The sequence below is a fragment of the Anarhichas minor genome, unplaced genomic scaffold (genome assembly GCF_050575085.1).
Source record: "Anarhichas minor isolate MPS153535 unplaced genomic scaffold, ASM5057508v1 ptg000136l, whole genome shotgun sequence".
In the NCBI taxonomy this organism is placed as follows: Eukaryota; Metazoa; Chordata; class Actinopteri; order Perciformes; family Anarhichadidae; genus Anarhichas; species Anarhichas minor.
The window spans coordinates 11,990,364-12,007,738 of NW_027466582.1; the positions used below are offsets into that span (position 1 = coordinate 11,990,364).

General features: G+C 42.8%; 2 protein-coding genes across 3 annotated transcripts in view; one reads left to right on the plus strand and one right to left on the minus strand.

Moving 5' to 3' along the window:
* Positions 1-11,799, minus strand: part of susd6 (sushi domain containing 6) — a 29,077-nt gene extending 17,278 nt beyond the window's left edge. Inside the window, exons 1-2 of one of the 2 annotated variants that reach the window (XM_076083710.1) lie at positions 11,576-11,799; positions 5,984-6,163 (exon numbers count right to left, since the gene is read on the minus strand). In XM_076083710.1, the coding sequence (XP_075939825.1) occupies positions 5,984-6,122 (139 nt within the window). In that variant the 5' untranslated portion in view covers positions 6,123-6,163; positions 11,576-11,799. Of the gene's footprint in view, positions 1-5,983; positions 6,164-10,685; positions 10,773-11,575 lie in introns of those variants that run through there. The other variant, XM_076083711.1, reaches the window with a different exon arrangement.
* Positions 11,800-14,027: 2,228 nt separating this feature from the next.
* Positions 14,028-17,111, plus strand: LOC142942229 (acyl-coenzyme A thioesterase 1-like). Its single transcript, XM_076084482.1, has 4 exons — positions 14,028-14,255; positions 14,759-15,315; positions 15,416-15,618; positions 16,002-17,111. The coding sequence occupies exons 1-4, from the start codon at positions 14,215-14,217 to the stop codon at positions 16,590-16,592; spliced, it is 1,392 nt and encodes a 463-aa protein (XP_075940597.1). The 5' UTR covers positions 14,028-14,214; the 3' UTR covers positions 16,593-17,111.
* Positions 17,112-17,375: the final 264 nt, after the last annotated feature.

The following is a 17,375-nucleotide window of genomic DNA, read 5'->3' on the forward strand; positions in this document are numbered from 1 at the left end:
TGAGGCCTGTTCGTATGCGTGTCCACTCTGTACGTCCACGTGCATTCCTAGCAGGAGAGAAGCACGCTAACCGGGGACATGTCGGTCCAGATGTGACAGTTGCTGCCCTCGACTGATTGTTGTGCTAAACCACGACGGCCTTGCAGGCAGATAAAAAGGAAAGCACAGTAAGGAGCTTTACTTTAGTAGTCGCTGTCTAACCCGAGGATTTCTGCTGGGTTGGAGTTGTAATTTCTGTGTTAAGACAGTGCTACTGCAAGCCCAAAATGTACTGCTGCTTCACATTAAAAGCATAGAAGCGGCATGAAAGCTTTTATTGTGAAGCAGGCCACAGAAAGAGCAGCTTTATTCGTCACCAAGGTTAGCGAAGAAATGCCATCTCCTTGATCTATAAGGCTGTCTTTCTGCGCCTTTTGTCAGCTTAGGGCGTTACATTTTCCCAGTGATATTAAAAGGAAAATGACAAAAGCCACAGAAAACTGGTTCAATGAATGAACCTCAAGCCTTCAAATTGTCATCAAGATATCCCCAATTGGTTAGAAAAGCATTCATGGCGGACCCGCGTCACGACCTGGTTGCTCACAGTCTGACACAGCGCGGATGCCTCACACGTTGTGCGGCATGTGTGTAGGAAGCTCGGTGCCTTATGTGTAAGCTGGTGAACTTGTTTGAACAGGATGCTGCTGTTGAATAACGAAGAAAAATCAGCCCACACTGTTTCAGTGGGCCTGAAAAACACACATGAAAGAAAACAAGAAAAAACAAAGAAAATGGGAGACAGAACAGAGTGAAAATGAAAAAAGAGATTAACATGAATATGTCTTTGGCACGATTTTAAGAAGACGGCTTGTCAATGGGAATACGAAACTCAAGAAAAAAGAAAGTACAAAGATGGTCTAAAACAGAATGAAAGCGTGAAGACAAAAACTAAACAAAAAAGAATGAATAAAAGACTGAAAGAACTGAAGAAACGCAACAGAAGACAGGAGAGGCTGGGGGATATATTTAGCAGCTCATTAGTCAGAGATGTCCTCTACTCAGCAGGCTGGTCCCTCAGATGAGGCCCTTTGGAAATCATTATGACTGCCTGCTGCTTCAGACAACCACACACATTTCACAGAAAAACTATTTACAAACTGCCTCCCCCCCCAGCCTTAATGAAGCTTCAAAATAATCCTCGAGTTCTGCAGAGAGGCCCCAGAAACAAAGCTTTAAACAATGCAAAGTAGCATGGTGTCTTTTTAATAATAGCTGCATGGGTTTTATCATTACAGTCACTGCATTAGCATGACAAATAACCAGTGAGAGTGTGGCTTTTGAATGCTCCGTATAGCTCAACTCCTACGTTATCATATTCGACCCGTTTGTGTGCCTGGTGCTGCCAGTGCTGCCGCTTCCTACTTCGACATTCATTAACCTTTACGATGCTTCACCTTTCACCAGAGGAGAAGTAACAAGATGGTGGTCAGCGCACTGCACGCACAACTAGTATTAGAAGGAGTATTTCTTTGTCTGGTGAGGTGTTTAAAAGTTTCTCTTGCGGGCCCGGTTGGGTGGGTGAGCCGTTAAATGACGCTGGGTGATAGCAGAGAGTGATGGCTCAAGTGATAAACACACAGATAATGAAAGAGAAAGGCTGAGGGATTTCGACCAGACTGCCGCTAATGGGCTCTGGTGTCACCTGGCTAATGGCCGGAGCCTTTAAGAAAGAGAGAGAGAGAGAGAGAGAAAGAGAGAGAGAGAGAGAGAGAAGAACAGAAACACCGTCTGAAAGTGGCTGTGCAGTGCTCAATATACTCTCTCTCTCAGAGAGTTAGCAGTCCTAATTGTAGACTGGTGATCTATTGGAGCGGCAGCTTGCTGTGGTTTGGCCTGTGGTTTCCAACACCCCCCCCCTAAAAGCCCTCTTTGTTCTCACATTTCAGAAAAGGAGTCGGTAGCCAGCGACGGATTGCTTTACTCCTGCCTGCCTTCAAACTGCCTCGCTAACAGGACTTCAGGGGACTATTCTGAACAGTTAATTGCACAGGACCCATCGTTTCCCTCCCTCGGGCGGCACTGTTTGTACACACAGCCGATCTAGTGAACTCTGTGCGAGGGCTGGACATCAACAGTGTGGCGGCAGACACACACACACACACACACACACACACACACACACACACACACACACACACACACACACACACACACACACACACACACACACACACACACACACACACACACACACACACACACACACACACACACACACACACACACACACACACACACACACACCATTTTGTTTGGCTACAGAAAGCAACACGTTTCAAAGACATTTTCCTCTGTGGTCAGAGCAATGACGCTATGCTAGCCACTGGAGTCTACTCTGTTATTAAAAAGAAAAAGAAAAAGAAAAGGGGGGGGGGGGGGGGTCTTTTTCCTTGAGCTTGACTTTCAAGAACACACCCTCGTGTCCTTGGGTTGGTCCGACACCCGTGATGCAAGACCTGCCAAAACAAAGGGATCAGTATGTACACTGGGCCTTCACCAGGTGGAGAAAAAGTGTATTCAACTCGAGCCAAGAACGGACAACAATCGATTGTCAAAAACAAACACAAATCCCAGAGGAAATAAGATGGGCAGCTCTCTGCTCCGTCTCTGGCCGTCCTCCCCCTGCTCTTGACTTTACCCTATGACTCCACTTTTTCTTCCAGGCCGGGGGAAAAGCCATTTCCCGTTCTCACACATGTACATACATAAGACGTCGGCACCACACAGAGCACACAGCAGGCCTGTTTGTGGGAGTCTTCTGGTCCTCGCTGGCACTTTCCTGTAATAGCTTTAACTCCACTTCAGAAGTTTTTTTAGACGGCATCGTTTATCCGTTTAAGTGGACCCACAAGGACGGTCCGAGTCCTTTTTTTGCCTCCTGACATAACGCTGTTAGAGCAGAAAAACACGGCGTGTGATCCATGTGCATAGACCCTGCGGTGCTCAGAGTTCCCATCTTTATTACTACGTCAGTTCTGACTCACTGTCTAGGTCCGCTTCCCCTGAAACAAACCACAAAAGGCTCACTGTGAGGAACTGACACCATATTAGGAACTGAGCTCCATGCGGCCAACATTAGTGGGGATGTCAGATACACTCAGAAAAGACAAGTAATGTTTGCACTGTGCCCTGAAAAATCCTCCAGACTGATGCCATTTATCTAAAAACCCAGAGTGCTGCTTTGTTGCTGTGTTTGTTTACTGGCACCCTGCTTGAAAGCAGAGGATGTTTTGCTCAGCATGCTGCTACTTCTGGAAAAATGTACGCGATCATTAACACAAATCATGCATAGTAATCACAAGCACAAATTTAAGCCATTTACATGAGCTAAGCAGCTACTCCGCTGGTAATCTTGTTTACAATGAACAGCTGAACAACAGATAAAAAAAGACACGGCTCGACCGCGATTGGTTCTATAAATACCTCTGCTCCAAAAGGCTTTGTGACTTCTCCCTAACTGAGCATCTTAACAGGTATACGAAAGTGAAGCCATCAATGCGGAAGCTCAAAGCTGTTCCTTTCTTTGTTAAAGAAACCAAAAAATCGGGAGCGAAGAGTCGCTCAACCGTTGCCGTGTATCATCCTGTCTCTCCATCTTATTTCCCATCACTTAAAGGTCAAATACCTAAATAAAAGTGTCGAAAATAGGAGTTTGATGCCGCTCGGTGTCGTTTCTGGTGTTTAGAGCTTTTACTCTAGTATGCAAATGCAGCAGAGTATGTATTCTAAGTCTCCATTTCTATTCATACAGCACGCTGCTCTTTGTATGAGTCTGGAATAAGCCTGTCAGCAGTGATAACATTTCATATTCATGAAAATTTCCAGAGCAATCGCCATCCCTGGAACACGCCAAGGGATCACCTCTGTGAATTATGTATGCCGAGCAGGGAGGGAGGGAGGCCAGTGAACAGAACTGATACCATGATGAGCACCTTACCTTTGTGGTAATAGTTCTAATTATAGATTTGATTTCATACTTCCATGTTGTAAATGCTGAAATACCCTTATTTGTTCTTTTAGTATTGAAATGGCTGAAATTTTGTGTTTTCATACATCCCATTCATGCTGTTTGTATTCATATATTCTTATCAATAAGCATTCTTGTGCGATCCTTTTCTAAATCTTCCATTCCTCAACACAAGCAGCTTGTGATGTGTGATTAAATATTTAGGTTCACACTACTCTGACTGAATTCTAAATTCCCTCATCAGATATCTGAGGTTATGTACTCAATCATAATTAACTGGTTATGGAAGAGGTTGTAAATAATTACGTGCTTTTTTTTAATATATAAAAACACATTTGTTTAATACAGGAGAGCAAATATCAAGAGCGTTTTAAGACCCAGAACTGTGAGTCAGCCTGAATGCTGCGCTATAAGGAAGTGATTATGTCACAAATACACATGACACTTTGACAACACCCAAAGCTAACCTTTGTATTGTCGAACGCTCACTCAAAGCACCGTCTGGAATTTTCCATTACGTGCTTGAAATCTAGGCTCATGACAACGTGAAATAGTACAGGTATCAATAAGAAAAACTAAATAAATATGTAACAAATGTCCAGGCAGATGTCTTCAAGCATTCAATGAGATAGCAGGTCTATAGGCATTTAAACATGCCAGTGGAAACAGTCTAGAGGCCCTCCTGTCATTTTACATCAGCTGACTGGCAGTCTTAAAGGCACAGGTGCATCATGGGTACTGGAAAAGACAAAACATGACCCTATATAATGCACCAACTGTCATGAACATGGTGGATACAGGGTCTCTCTTTTGACACTGAATCACATGATTTTGGGGTACTACCTATTACTATATGTGATATGTATAACATCCACAAGTAACCAGAGTATGTGGAGCACACACAGAAAGATACACACACATATACACACATATACAGTACACAGAGCACGTGGGCTGTATGTGTGTGAGCGTGTTGGATGCAGAACGTGAGGGCGATACCAGCCCCTCTGGGCTCCAAATGAATCATGTGTATTACATAAGAGTTAGAGAGAGAGAGAGATGATACACTCGGGATCAGCAGTGCCCTCCCCCCTGTCCGTCTCTCACAGACCTCTAATCCTTCCTTTGCCGTTTCCTCACACACATTCTCACACACATTCCTTTAAGAGAAAGTTGATCAATTAAAGCTTTAAAAACATCCCAAAGCCTTAAACCACCCCTCGCACATTTACTTATTCACACATACACAGTCTGCCTCCACTCTGTGGCAAGGACATCTGGCACATTTCACAAGCTGGCTATGTGAGAGGAGTGTGTGTGTGTGTGTGTGTGTGTGTGTGTGTGTGTGTGTGTGTGTGTGTGGGTAGCCATGTGTGTGTTTGTGTGGGGGGAGGGGGACTGGAACATTGGATAGCTGAAGTGAAAGGAAAGCTGGCACAAGTGAAGGGTTCAACGAGTACATGACATTAACATTGTATTCCTTAAGAAAGAAACAAAAAAAAGTGCACAAGCTCTATCGGTCCTGTGGAGGCTGTGTTACCTATGTTTACTTTAATTCCCAAGTGTCAACCAAATTTAAAAAATGTCATTGCTAAATGTCATCACTGAATAAACCTTATGACAGTAACGCGATCGCAGACAACATCATCTCACTGTTTCACTCAATAGTGGAAGGAGCGGTTGTGACTCATTAGGGCAGTGAATGGATTCACAGGGTGTGTGTGTGGGGGGGGGGGAAGCAGGCTCTCAGCTGCTGCCACCTCGGAGAGGCAGAGTAACGTCACAGACCCAAGGGTAAAGGAAGCCAATTTAATCTAACTGACCTGCAAGACGGGGGGGGGGGGGGGGGGGGGGGGGGAAATAACCTCAATCAATTCCCAAGAGACGGGCGAAGATGGCGGTTTAGCCAACATGTATCATATGGGAGCGGAGACGGAGAGAGAGAGAAAGATGTGCGTGTGTCTGTGTGAATCTTACCTGATGCGTGACCATTGGGGAGCAGGGTGAAGAGGAGGAGGAGCACGAAGGCAGCCAGCCTGTGGGCTAGAGAGGAGGAGGCTGAGGAAGAAGAGGAGGACAGGGCTCTCGTCTGAAACGCTACCATCCCATCGCACATCTTTTCCTCTGGCGACCAGCGAGACTCCTCTCCGGCTTAACCTGTCCAGGCCACATAGAGAGGGAGGGATGGAGGGGGGGGAGGGAGGGGGATTACTATCAACATTCAGCGAGGATTATGTAACCAAACGCAACACAGAGAGACGGGAGGGAATAGAGCGAGAGATTTATAGACTAAAGGGAGAGAGAGTGACAGACAGAGAAAAGGCCATCTCGGCATGTCATCAGGTAGCGTTTGGGTTCCTGATAATGTGTATTTCCTATTCTCATACTTCTGCAGCATCCTAATAGTTAAACCACCGACAGGCAGACAAACGGCAGTTTTCCAGCGTTCTTTTTTTGAAAGCAACAGCGGGAGAGTTTCCTCTGATCTCCCCTCGATCCCAGCGCCTTGGATCCGACACAAGATCTAACTAAATAAAGCAGCCATTACGCTCTGCTGTAGATGATGTAACGGGGAAACAGATCCCCGCTGCTGCTGAGGTAGTAGTAGTAAAATAAAACAGTGGTTACCGAAGCTTCATCGTTGAATAAGTCAAACTTTAGGACTCCCTGGTGTTTGGGCGGCATTGCCTATCAGCAGATCTTTAAAAGACACGTGTTAGTGTATTTATTGGTCATTATTAGTTTGTTAATGCATTTATAAATGTACATAACCAAGGAATTCCTCAAATGTAGTTATTAAAGCGTTTCAATAAAGAGGGACCAGCACTTTACAGTTGAATGACAAACAGATGCCATGCCGCCGTCTGCTCGGCTGTGATGCAACGCCGCCATATGCTGCACGCTGTCATAAGCAATTGAGTGTGATGGATAATATATTTGAAGATAACTTCATCAGACGCTACTTTGGTCCTTGCCCCACTCGTTACCTACTAGCAAAATGTTATTGTTCCATTTGTCGAAGTTCTTATCTGGCAGGTGGTGGTATCTGTTGTAAATGTTAAATCAAACCTCTCTGTGTGATACCACTTAAAGAAACAATTCCTGAAAGCGTTTGTTGGTTGATTGATTGAGGGGGGACACAATGAGACTTACACCATCATTACATAAACGAGCTGCAGGTGCACAGTCTTGATTACGTTGCTACAGAGAGATCGGGATGAAGTAGCAGTAGTTGCGTTAGCGGTGGAACTAGCTTGCTGGCAGGCAGCATATCCTCAAGAGAGGGCAGAGGGCCCATTACAGTTACTCAAGGCTGCTGAGCTAATGGCTACAGTAATGGCGCGGCTGCACTCAGAGAGAGCTGTGAATTTGATTGCAGATCTGCTGCGTGGCCGCTGCCACCGATGACCCGGAACTACAGCGATGAGGGAAGTAAGTGTCAACACACATGTGCACATTCGTGGTTTGTTTTTCGTATCTACCTGTGCTTTCACGTTTGCGTGTCCCGCACGGGGTTTGAATGATCAAGATACTTGAAATTGGCAGAAATGAACACAAACAGCAGGGCCTCCTTCTGCCTGCCATCTCTCTGATGTGCGGTGGAGAGGCATACCTGCATGTGGCCCACGCCATTGGGCGAGAGTGACGCAAGCCACACTTGGCAGGACAGTTTGGGCTCTGCATTGAGCCAAAGGGCAGGCAGTCAAAAACACATGCATGGGACCTGCGCCAGCCATTTGATTCATAGACACTTTTCTCATGCGGCCATGTTGGGATCAGAGCACTGCTGCTGAGGCCCTGCGGTAACTCAGATGACGATGTGCCAGATGAACGTCTTATAAATATCGAGGACAAACAAAAGTCACAGCCTGGAGAAAAGACGGCACGTGTTTTGTTTAGAGGTACTTGTTGGGATATAAATAACCACTTGGGATGGCATTTATAATGCGGGACTGACCTCCTGGGAGAGCCGAGGGCGGAGTATTGACCGGCCGGTATGCTTGTAAAGTGAAAACTTAAGCAGAATTAGCCCAATTGCATGCATGCACACAAGAGCGACTGAGAAAGGACAAAGTCATTAACTCTGTGCTAAGGTAGCCCACAAAATACAGCTTTCCAATTAGCTGGAACAAGATAGCTTACTGGCTGTATGCTCACGCATTTAATTGATTAATAACACAGCAGCCAGTTTGACAGCGAAAGCACAAACATACTTCAAGTATGGATGTCAACTTTGTAACTTTCAACTGTGTGGGTTTCCTGTCACACACCGCCAAAGATGTTGAGCTCGACGGATCGCATTACAGACGGTGTTGCTATTTTTTACTTTTAGTTTGTGTTTCCTGGAAAAAAGACTTGAGTCTAACCATGTGAACAAACACTTCCTGTTAGTAGCTGCATCTGGACATGTAACATCAGTTTACCTGATCACAATGTACAGCCTGTGGTGCCATTGCTGTATGTACAGTCAAACGGTGCGTGTTTAAATAGCCATCAGTATCATTGCAAAGCCATTCTAAATGGCTGACATCCAAGCCATCATTGCAGTATGACTGCTCACAGTTATATTAGTGTTACTGGAACATGATAGTGGACAGAATATGATACACATCTCATCAAACTTCAAGCAGCTACTGAAATTAGTTCAACAACTGCTAGCAGAAAGCAAAATCATCTAAACTGACTCGACAGAATTGATTAAACATTTTTTTAGACCGTGTAATGACACGTACATGTTGTCAGCCCATACACACAGATGTTGCAAGAAAGTCAAACACGTACTCATACAAAAGAACAAGACAACTTCCTTGTTTGCTGGATTCGCCCTTTTCTCGGTTCTATATCTGTTAACTGAATATCTAAGGTTTTTAACTGTTGGTCAAATAAACAAGTAAATTGAAGGAGTTACCATACTCAAAATGATAATCAATAATGTAAATAATCGTTAGTTGCGGGCCTCAATGACATTGCTAAAAATAGCAATGCTATTTGTCTGTTGTGTAGGCCATGTTTGGGCCCATTTCATTAAGAAATTGGAGGTTTTTATAGCATAAATACTTTGTCTGTTTAGGCCTCCACTTGGGGGAAAACTATGCAACTTTCCACTTCAGACACCAGTGAGACAAGCAGCCAGCCAGCATGCTGCTACTGCAGTTTTTCAGCTGCCCGAGGCTCCTGGAATGCAAAGGGAGCCAAGGAGAGCAGCAGCACAGGCATGTGTCCGGGAACAGAGAGCACTCAGTGTGCCAAAGAAACAGCCGGGAGGAGATTTCCACCCGATAGACCCGAATGCTACTGCTGCTGCTAGAGCCCGCCTGGGCCTGTGCAGGGAGCCCAGAGATGGAGCTCTGCATGGCAGCACAGAAAGGACCCTTTGTTTAAAAAAAAAAAAAAAAAAATGCATGTAGTGCTAAGCCCCTCAGCGACCAAGCATCCCTCTGTACCGCCGCAAGGAAAGGGGACAGAAACAGAGTGAAAGACGGAGAAAAGCAAAAAGGAGAGAAGTAAGATGAAACAAGAGAGACACTGTCATGTTATGTTGACAGTGGTGAAAGGGTGGGGGAAAGCCGAGAATGGGACTGAAGCCAAACGCAGTGTTCTTATCTGTACTCACAAGATGTTTTCTCTAAGCTATGTTGTCAAACAGAAAAAGGCCTCTGAATGCTGGACTGGGACTCACTGCAGTCACACAATGAGTTTTAAAATGAGAGCCATTAAAGCTGCCCATTGTATATCTGCTGTATATCAGTGAAAGCCAGAGTGTGTACAATGTGTAAGAACAAAACAAGTCAATCGGAACAATGCGAGTCAAATGAGCGATTCTTCTGACACTTTAAAAAAGAATCAGCTCTGATGAGTTCTGCAGTGAGAGACATCTTTAGGTTTGAATAAGGCTGTGGGACAAGTGAACACACACTGCCTCGCAGAATAAGCTGCCTTTAAATATATCATAGGGTTTAAAACATTATGAAGTGTCAAGAAATAAAGAAAGCAAAACATCAACACACTTAAATTATTACAATTGCCACGTAAACTAAAAGCTGCCATCAAAAACCGTGTTGGCATAAGGCACAAAGTGGATCACTGACTAAGTGCAAACAACATACTGTTTGGGAAGTGTTTAGATTTGGTCGGTGAACGCGACAAAGTAGCCCACTGTCTGGAAAATGTTCACCGACAGTGGGTTTTATAATAGTGGGGAATTATTTTCCAGCGATGGTGATTCATTTTGTTGAAAAGAAGAAACACTTTTGGGGATGGGAAATATGGTAAAAATAGCTTTAGACGATATAGAGCATCATATAATACAGGTAATGCAGAAAATCTAATGAGAAATAGTTTCTTTGTACGCTGTAATGGATCAAGTATTTAGGCAGGATTGTCTGGTTTTGGCTATAACCCGGTCATATCAAGGCAGTTCACCACATAAAAAAACAACAGACTGAAGTCCAATCTTACCATAAAGTAGGGATAGCTGCCGCAATATAAAGAGTGTGGCAAATACATTATCATATCGTCCAACCCAGCTCTCACAACATGATCAAAACATTGGTTTGGACCCATGTTAGACCCAGGAAACCAAACTATTTGCTTAGAGGGAAGTGTAGTCCTATCTTCCTCTCTTATGAAATGTACATGTCATCTTTGTTCTCCATTATGATGATGAAAAACAGCTCACCTTTGGACTTCCCTGCCCTTTGCTGCAGCGTGTCATTTCTAACAAGAACGACGACTCAAACTCGTGTTGGGACACAAAGCGAGGGAGTGGGAGATTACAAAGTTATATCTGAGCAAGGCGGGCCCTTAAAAGTCAATAATACTTCTCTGCAACTGTATGGAACATGGTCAACTGCGTTCATGTCAGCTCTAAAGCAGAGTCACACGCTTCGACACGTGCAACTGTACAGCGAGCTATTTAAACAAAGAGTGTGTTGGGCTGCCAGAACTACACACACACACATCGAGGACAAAAACAATGACAAAACCAAGGCAAACTCATTCTAACAAAGTGACTACACATACGATTGTTTGGTCTTTGTCTCAGCTAGCCTCACACCATACATAATTCAGAAAGCCTATTGTGTTCGACAACGTTTTGTATCTGTACTTTGTATTATTGTCCACATTATGTAAAATAAATAACAACAATACAGTAACGCTACAGCTGTTAACTGAGACTGGACGAACTACCTAGAGCCGGTTAATCGAGTGTATTGTATCTCTAAGCACTTTGTCATGCAAGGGTGTGTTATCTGATAAACAATTAAAGCCAACAGAATACGATAATACACGTATCATAGCGTTTATACACAGCGTATTAACGTGTGTCACTGACCACGGCTAGCTTAATTAACAACACACTTAAGCTAGTTAAGCTAGTTTATAAACACACAATTGACAACTCGTTTTTCTCCTTGACAAATAATTAAATGTTGCTATAGCGTGGGAAACATTCCCCCTGTTTCTAATAGTACAACAAAGAAATACAAACGGGGAGGAAAGAGAAAGAGAGATCTCGTAATGGCCTATTATGTGTGCTTAGCTTGTGAAAAACAGGCAAAGACTCACCAACGTAAAGGTTAACCTCCTCTCACGGCTTCACACTCGATGCATTGACGGTTGTAAACATAGACACACCCAAAAACCAGAATGTGGCTGAATAATATTAAGAAATATGATGTTTTCGTCGTCTAGTTCCGTGAGTACTGTCCCGTTGTTCCTTGTCCTCCTTGTTTTAGGTGAGCGGAAACACTCGCTGTGAGAACTCTTACCAGCTGCCTCGCTCTCGCGCGGTCTCCATGGCTACCTCGTTAAAAAGGGCGGATCCTAATCTGTCAAGCCAACCACAAGGAGATCGACTTCAAAATAAAAGCACGTCATTTTGGTGGGGAGATGGGGGGAGAGACAAAAGAAATCAAGAGATACACGACAAAGAAAAATACACCAACACTTAGAACAATAAAAACTGCAAATATATTGTGCATTATGGTGCATGTAGATAATTTTCCTGTAGAAATAATAATCTCATTGTGTGATGTAGGCCTATTTACCTGTTGACATACAAATTAAATGAATAAAATACGAAATAATATTCCATAGACTTTGGATATATTAATAGTTTACTTTTTTCTACTTTCATCCTGAGCTACATCCTACAACTGTGATGTGTTTTGTCTGCCACTGCTTTGTCTGAAATACTTATCTGCAAGCACCTATAGCTAGCTATACCACCTGAAAGGTTCTTACTGTTATTGCAATACCTCCTTCATATCTGATATCTTTTCAGTTGGATGTCTTTTTGCTATTTCATTAGATCATCTCAAGTGTTTTTTCGTTATAGCTGTGGCTGCTGGAGAAAATGCATCATCACAGTGTGCATACGCACTAAATACACATTTAGATGACTAGCTTCTCGATTCAAAAGGTGATGAATAAATAGACGGGTGATCTAAATGTTCTTATATAGTATGTGTATATTCCATCATATGAAATACATTACTGCAATGTATTTACACAATGTGCTTGAATGAGTGGGTGGAAATCTCACTTTCATTTACTCAGAGGGGAAAGAAAGTGAGATCTCTCATCCCTCCTAACCGCAGTTCACCCTGCACTGTAACCTTGCAAAACATTGCGTCACTGCAAAGAAACATCAAAAGAAAAAATAGTTATTTAGTCCTATACCCAAAGAGAGTTCGTAAAGTATTTGAAAACATCTCTGTCATTGATCTAAATAATATGTCTCTGTAGTTGTTATGATGTTATTGCACTAAGCGAATGGTGCAAAGGTCCACTCCAGTCATGTGAATCACATCATGCAACGGTTGCCGGGAAGGAAATTCGTATGCAATGACCACAGAGGTGCTACTCCAAATGAAAAGATGCATTCTAGGGTTGAAAGGTGCTACAATGTCTCAATGTCTAAAAACAGATCACTATTAGTTAAAACCATAACACAACATTTCATTTAATTGGCACAAACATGACTGTCAGATGTTTACAACTCTGCTGATCCTATACAGCTGTTATTTAATCCACTCTTATTTTAATATTGTCTCCCTCCTTGGTTTCTATACATTCCCTCCTGTCTTATTTTCCTCTCCTTGTCTATAAAGGATTCCTCTCTCTTCGTGATCCCAGAGGGTTTGAATCCCTGGCACTGGCCAACCAATGATTAACTAGATACACTCCTGCTAAACACCTTGACATGTCACTGAGTCCTGCAAAGAACCTCTGACAAGACACCCACAGGTCTAACCCTGGAGATAAACAAGATTCTCCTGAACCCAGTGTCCTTCCATTTTGCTCATTAATATGAAAATATATGCAGCAAGCTGGTTCAACTAATCAGATAATCTATTCCGTAGGGGGAGCATGTGTTGTAAATAGTTTCCTATCTCGTAGGCTTCTGTTGTCTTACTGTTTACATGCCGATAACATAAGGGCATGCTCCAAATACCCTGTACTGTGACAGCAGAGCGGAATTAAATGATAGTCTTGTACAGGAAGGACGTCTTAACCTTTAAGGCTGTTCACTCTGAGCCAATGCTGACATCTAGTGGCTGCTTCATCTCCCTACACACACGTATAGTTTCATGAGTCAGTTATATTATTTGGCAAATAATTATTACTTTTTAAATATGAAATCGTGAGCCTATTTGATGTTGTCTTTGATAACAACACTAGAACTTAAAAATCTCTCGCTAGCGGCCTATTAGCAAGTGTCAGCTGACCAAAAAAATGGACGGTTACATTCCACAGGGGGGTAAACCCCTGCTTTCCTTGTCGTACTGCCACACATTTCTCTCTAGATTTTATTTTTATACTATTTTAAAATACTACTATAAGAAATAATGAACACACAAAGTGCACTTACTAAACAAACGAACTGACACCACAGGCAGCTGATCCAGAAAAAACGGTTTACCCCTTATTTGGCAAAGTGGTTGCGCCCAGTTGCCTTCCTTTTCATAGTCGTTTCAATTTCTTCTGTATACAAACTGCTTCGTAGTTGTACAGGTAACATCATGCTCTTCAGTCATTTATATACATATATATATATCGATAGGTATTTACTGGTATTTACTATCCATCATGTAACGTTAAAGTTAGCTTTCATGTTTTGGTTGCTACTCGTCGCAGTTTCTTTTTACATTTGGAGGCTAGTGAGTTGTGTTATTTTGACCTTTTACCCAGTTGGACCCTGAATGGAATCTTCACCAACTGAAGACCCTCACAGCATTTCTCAGTGAGCTAATTTACAGAGACAACTCCATCACGTGGTCAATTACAGGCCATAGCGTGTTGTTTATATATAACGTCATTGGTCTGTCGTGTTTCCGTGATTGTACTGATTTTACACCCTAATTTCTTCCTGAGTGACTCAAAAATGCTGAAGTTCTATGACTTTCAATTCCTAGGTATAGGTGCCTAAGATAAATATAAATATACATTTTGGGTCCCACTAATTAAGTAATAGAAACAAAACCTTTGTACAAAAGAATCAATTAATTTGCTTACACAGAATATTGCTGTGCAACCTCAAATAAATGTTCAAATATTTCAATTTGAAGACAATTTAAAGATTTGTGAAAATCCAGACAGCAACGTTTCTTAGTTACACTATTTTGATACTATGTTTGTTATGAATATGTTTAATTAATGAGATGATATTTGACAGAACTGAGGCACACAGAGGTGTATTTTATGTGAAAACTATGACATTAATTTCATTCTTTACTGCCTTGACAGATGCAGTGACAACATAGATGTACCAACAAGACTAGAACAAAGGCTTCAGGGCTACTCAGGCCATTACAGTGAGTCACTGTTCCCATTTCGAAGAGCTCAAATGGCTTACTCACAGATCCGCTTGAAAATTCTCCCCAGCGCTCGCTGTCTCTTCGATAAACTGGTGCAGGTAAAAGTGGAGGGACTCGCTCCTCACAAACATGTTAAATTGAGATCCAAGCTCGTTGACGACAGAGGGGTGATTTTCAAGGCTTCTGCCCTGTACAAAGCAAATGAAGCCGGCCTGGTGGATGTCTGCCGCGCGCCCTCGCTGGGAGGAAGTTACACCGGAGTGGAGCCCATGGGTTTGTTTTGGGCCATGGCGCCGGAAACACCACACAGTAAACTCCTGAAGAAGAATGTGCTAAGCCCCACAGTGGTGGAGATAGAAGCACTGAGTGCAGAGACGGGTGAGGTCTTAGCCTCTGAAACCAACGAGAGAGGATACATGACAGAGGGGATGAGGAGAGTACCTGTGCAAGAGGGAAGAATACGGGGAGTCCTCTTCGTACCACCGGGTTAGTTGTGTTCTGAAGATGATAGCTGAGAGGTAGGAGACGTGTCAGTGTTCTTCTTAACTCTACCTCTCCCTTTTTATTTCTTTTTTGTTTTCTCCAGGAAAGGGTCCGTTCCCAGGAATAGTGGATTTGTACACATTTGGTGGGCGTCTTACCGAGCCCAGAGCCAGCCTCCTGGCAAATAAAGGTTTTGTTGTCCTGGCACTGGCCTATATGGGCTACGAGGATTTACCAAAAAGCCCTAAAAAGTTGGATCTGGAGTACTTTGAAGAGGCTGTAACATATCTGAGGAAACAACCAGAGGTTAGTGTTGAAGATTGAAACATTAAAGATAATCACGTTTTATAATATATTTGAATGTCCAGTTTATCTTTGCTTTGTGGCGCAAATATTGTTTTGTATTTATTGAGAAAAATGTGTCCAATTAATTAATAACATATATGGTGAGAATGTATTAGATACATAGGCCCATATTTGACTTAACTGTCTCAATGTTGCCATCTACTGGCTACTTTCTAACCCTAACCCTTTTTTAGATGAAACAACTAATTGATTAATTGGTAAAATAATCCACAGATTAATAAGTAATGAAAATGATCGTTAGTTCCAACCCAAGTTTGTTTGTGCTCTGGTTTCTGGATACACGATTATCAACACAATTATCAACCCAATACCTTTCTGTGCAGGTCAACGGTCCTGGGATTGGCGTCATATCAATTTCCCACAGCGGCGGTTTGGCGTTGTCCATGTCTTCATTCCTCTCTGGGATCTCAGCGACCGTCTGCATTAATAGCTGCAGTGCAAATACAGTGATTCCTTTACACTACAAAGACACCGTTATCTCTGCGCTTCCCCCTGTCATGAAGAATGTCAGAATCACAGACTCTGGTCTTGTGGATATACGCGACGCCTTACCTGACCCGTCCTTGGAAAAGAACAGGGCCTCATTGATTCCAATTGAACGTGCCAGCTGCCACTTCCTGTTTGCTGTTTCTGAAGACGACCACAACTGGAACAGTGGGTTTTTTGCCAAGCAGGCCGCCGCAACGCTGAGAAATCACGGCAAAGAGCATTTTCAGGTGGTAACGTACCCTAAAGCCGGACACTTTTTGGAAGTCCCTCACATGCCTCATTGTCCGTCTGGGTTTCATGCAGCGGTTGGGACCGAGGTGGTGTTTGGTGGGGAGCCAAAGGCTCACTCTGAGGCTCAGCTGGACCTGTGGGAAAGAGTCCAGGAGTTCTTCAAGAGCCACTTGGACAACAAGGGCACTTGTTAGCAAGCAATGCATGCTTCAAGTGTATCAAGCATCCAAAATTGGCCGTCATTAGCGATGCTTAACCTTGCCTGTAGATCCTCATGGAGGAGGCTTTCAAAGGGGTATTAAATGATACTGTGTGAGTATTCTTATGGTGAAGCTTTGGACTCTTCTCGAGTTGAAACAAACTCAGCATACTTTGATTCCAACTGGATTTTTTTCCCCCAATAAGCTTCAACTCACTTTGATAGGGATCATATTGTGACAATGTTATCACCGCTTTGCATTGAACAAAAATGATTGTTTTACTGTAATTCTGTGCACATTTGCCACAACATGATAAATATATACTGTATATTGATATCAGAAAAAAAATTGCTAATAATATAAGTAGATTGATGTCACATATTGCCACGCTATTGGTGTGAGTATTGGTACACTTACTGTTCTCTTGTTATTTTATTAATACTCTGATGTCACCGTTGTTGGAGGTTTAGTAAACTAAATGCACAATAAACAATTTAGATGATGAAGTTATAACGTGTTGATCTATGAATTACAGTCTTACACTAAGCCAATTAGTATCCTCTCATTGTTTCGCCCTGTATTCGTGATGCTTCCTCTTACACCAAACTGTGACATTCATTAGTCTCCCAGAATTAGTCACTTGTGTAAATGTTGGTATCTAGTGGCAGGCAAGCCTTCCTATATTTATCTTTATTGTCTATTAATGGGATGTGTGTTTTGTCACATACAATATAATGTGTAACGGATCTTTATGAAAGATTGTGAAACAAAAAACAC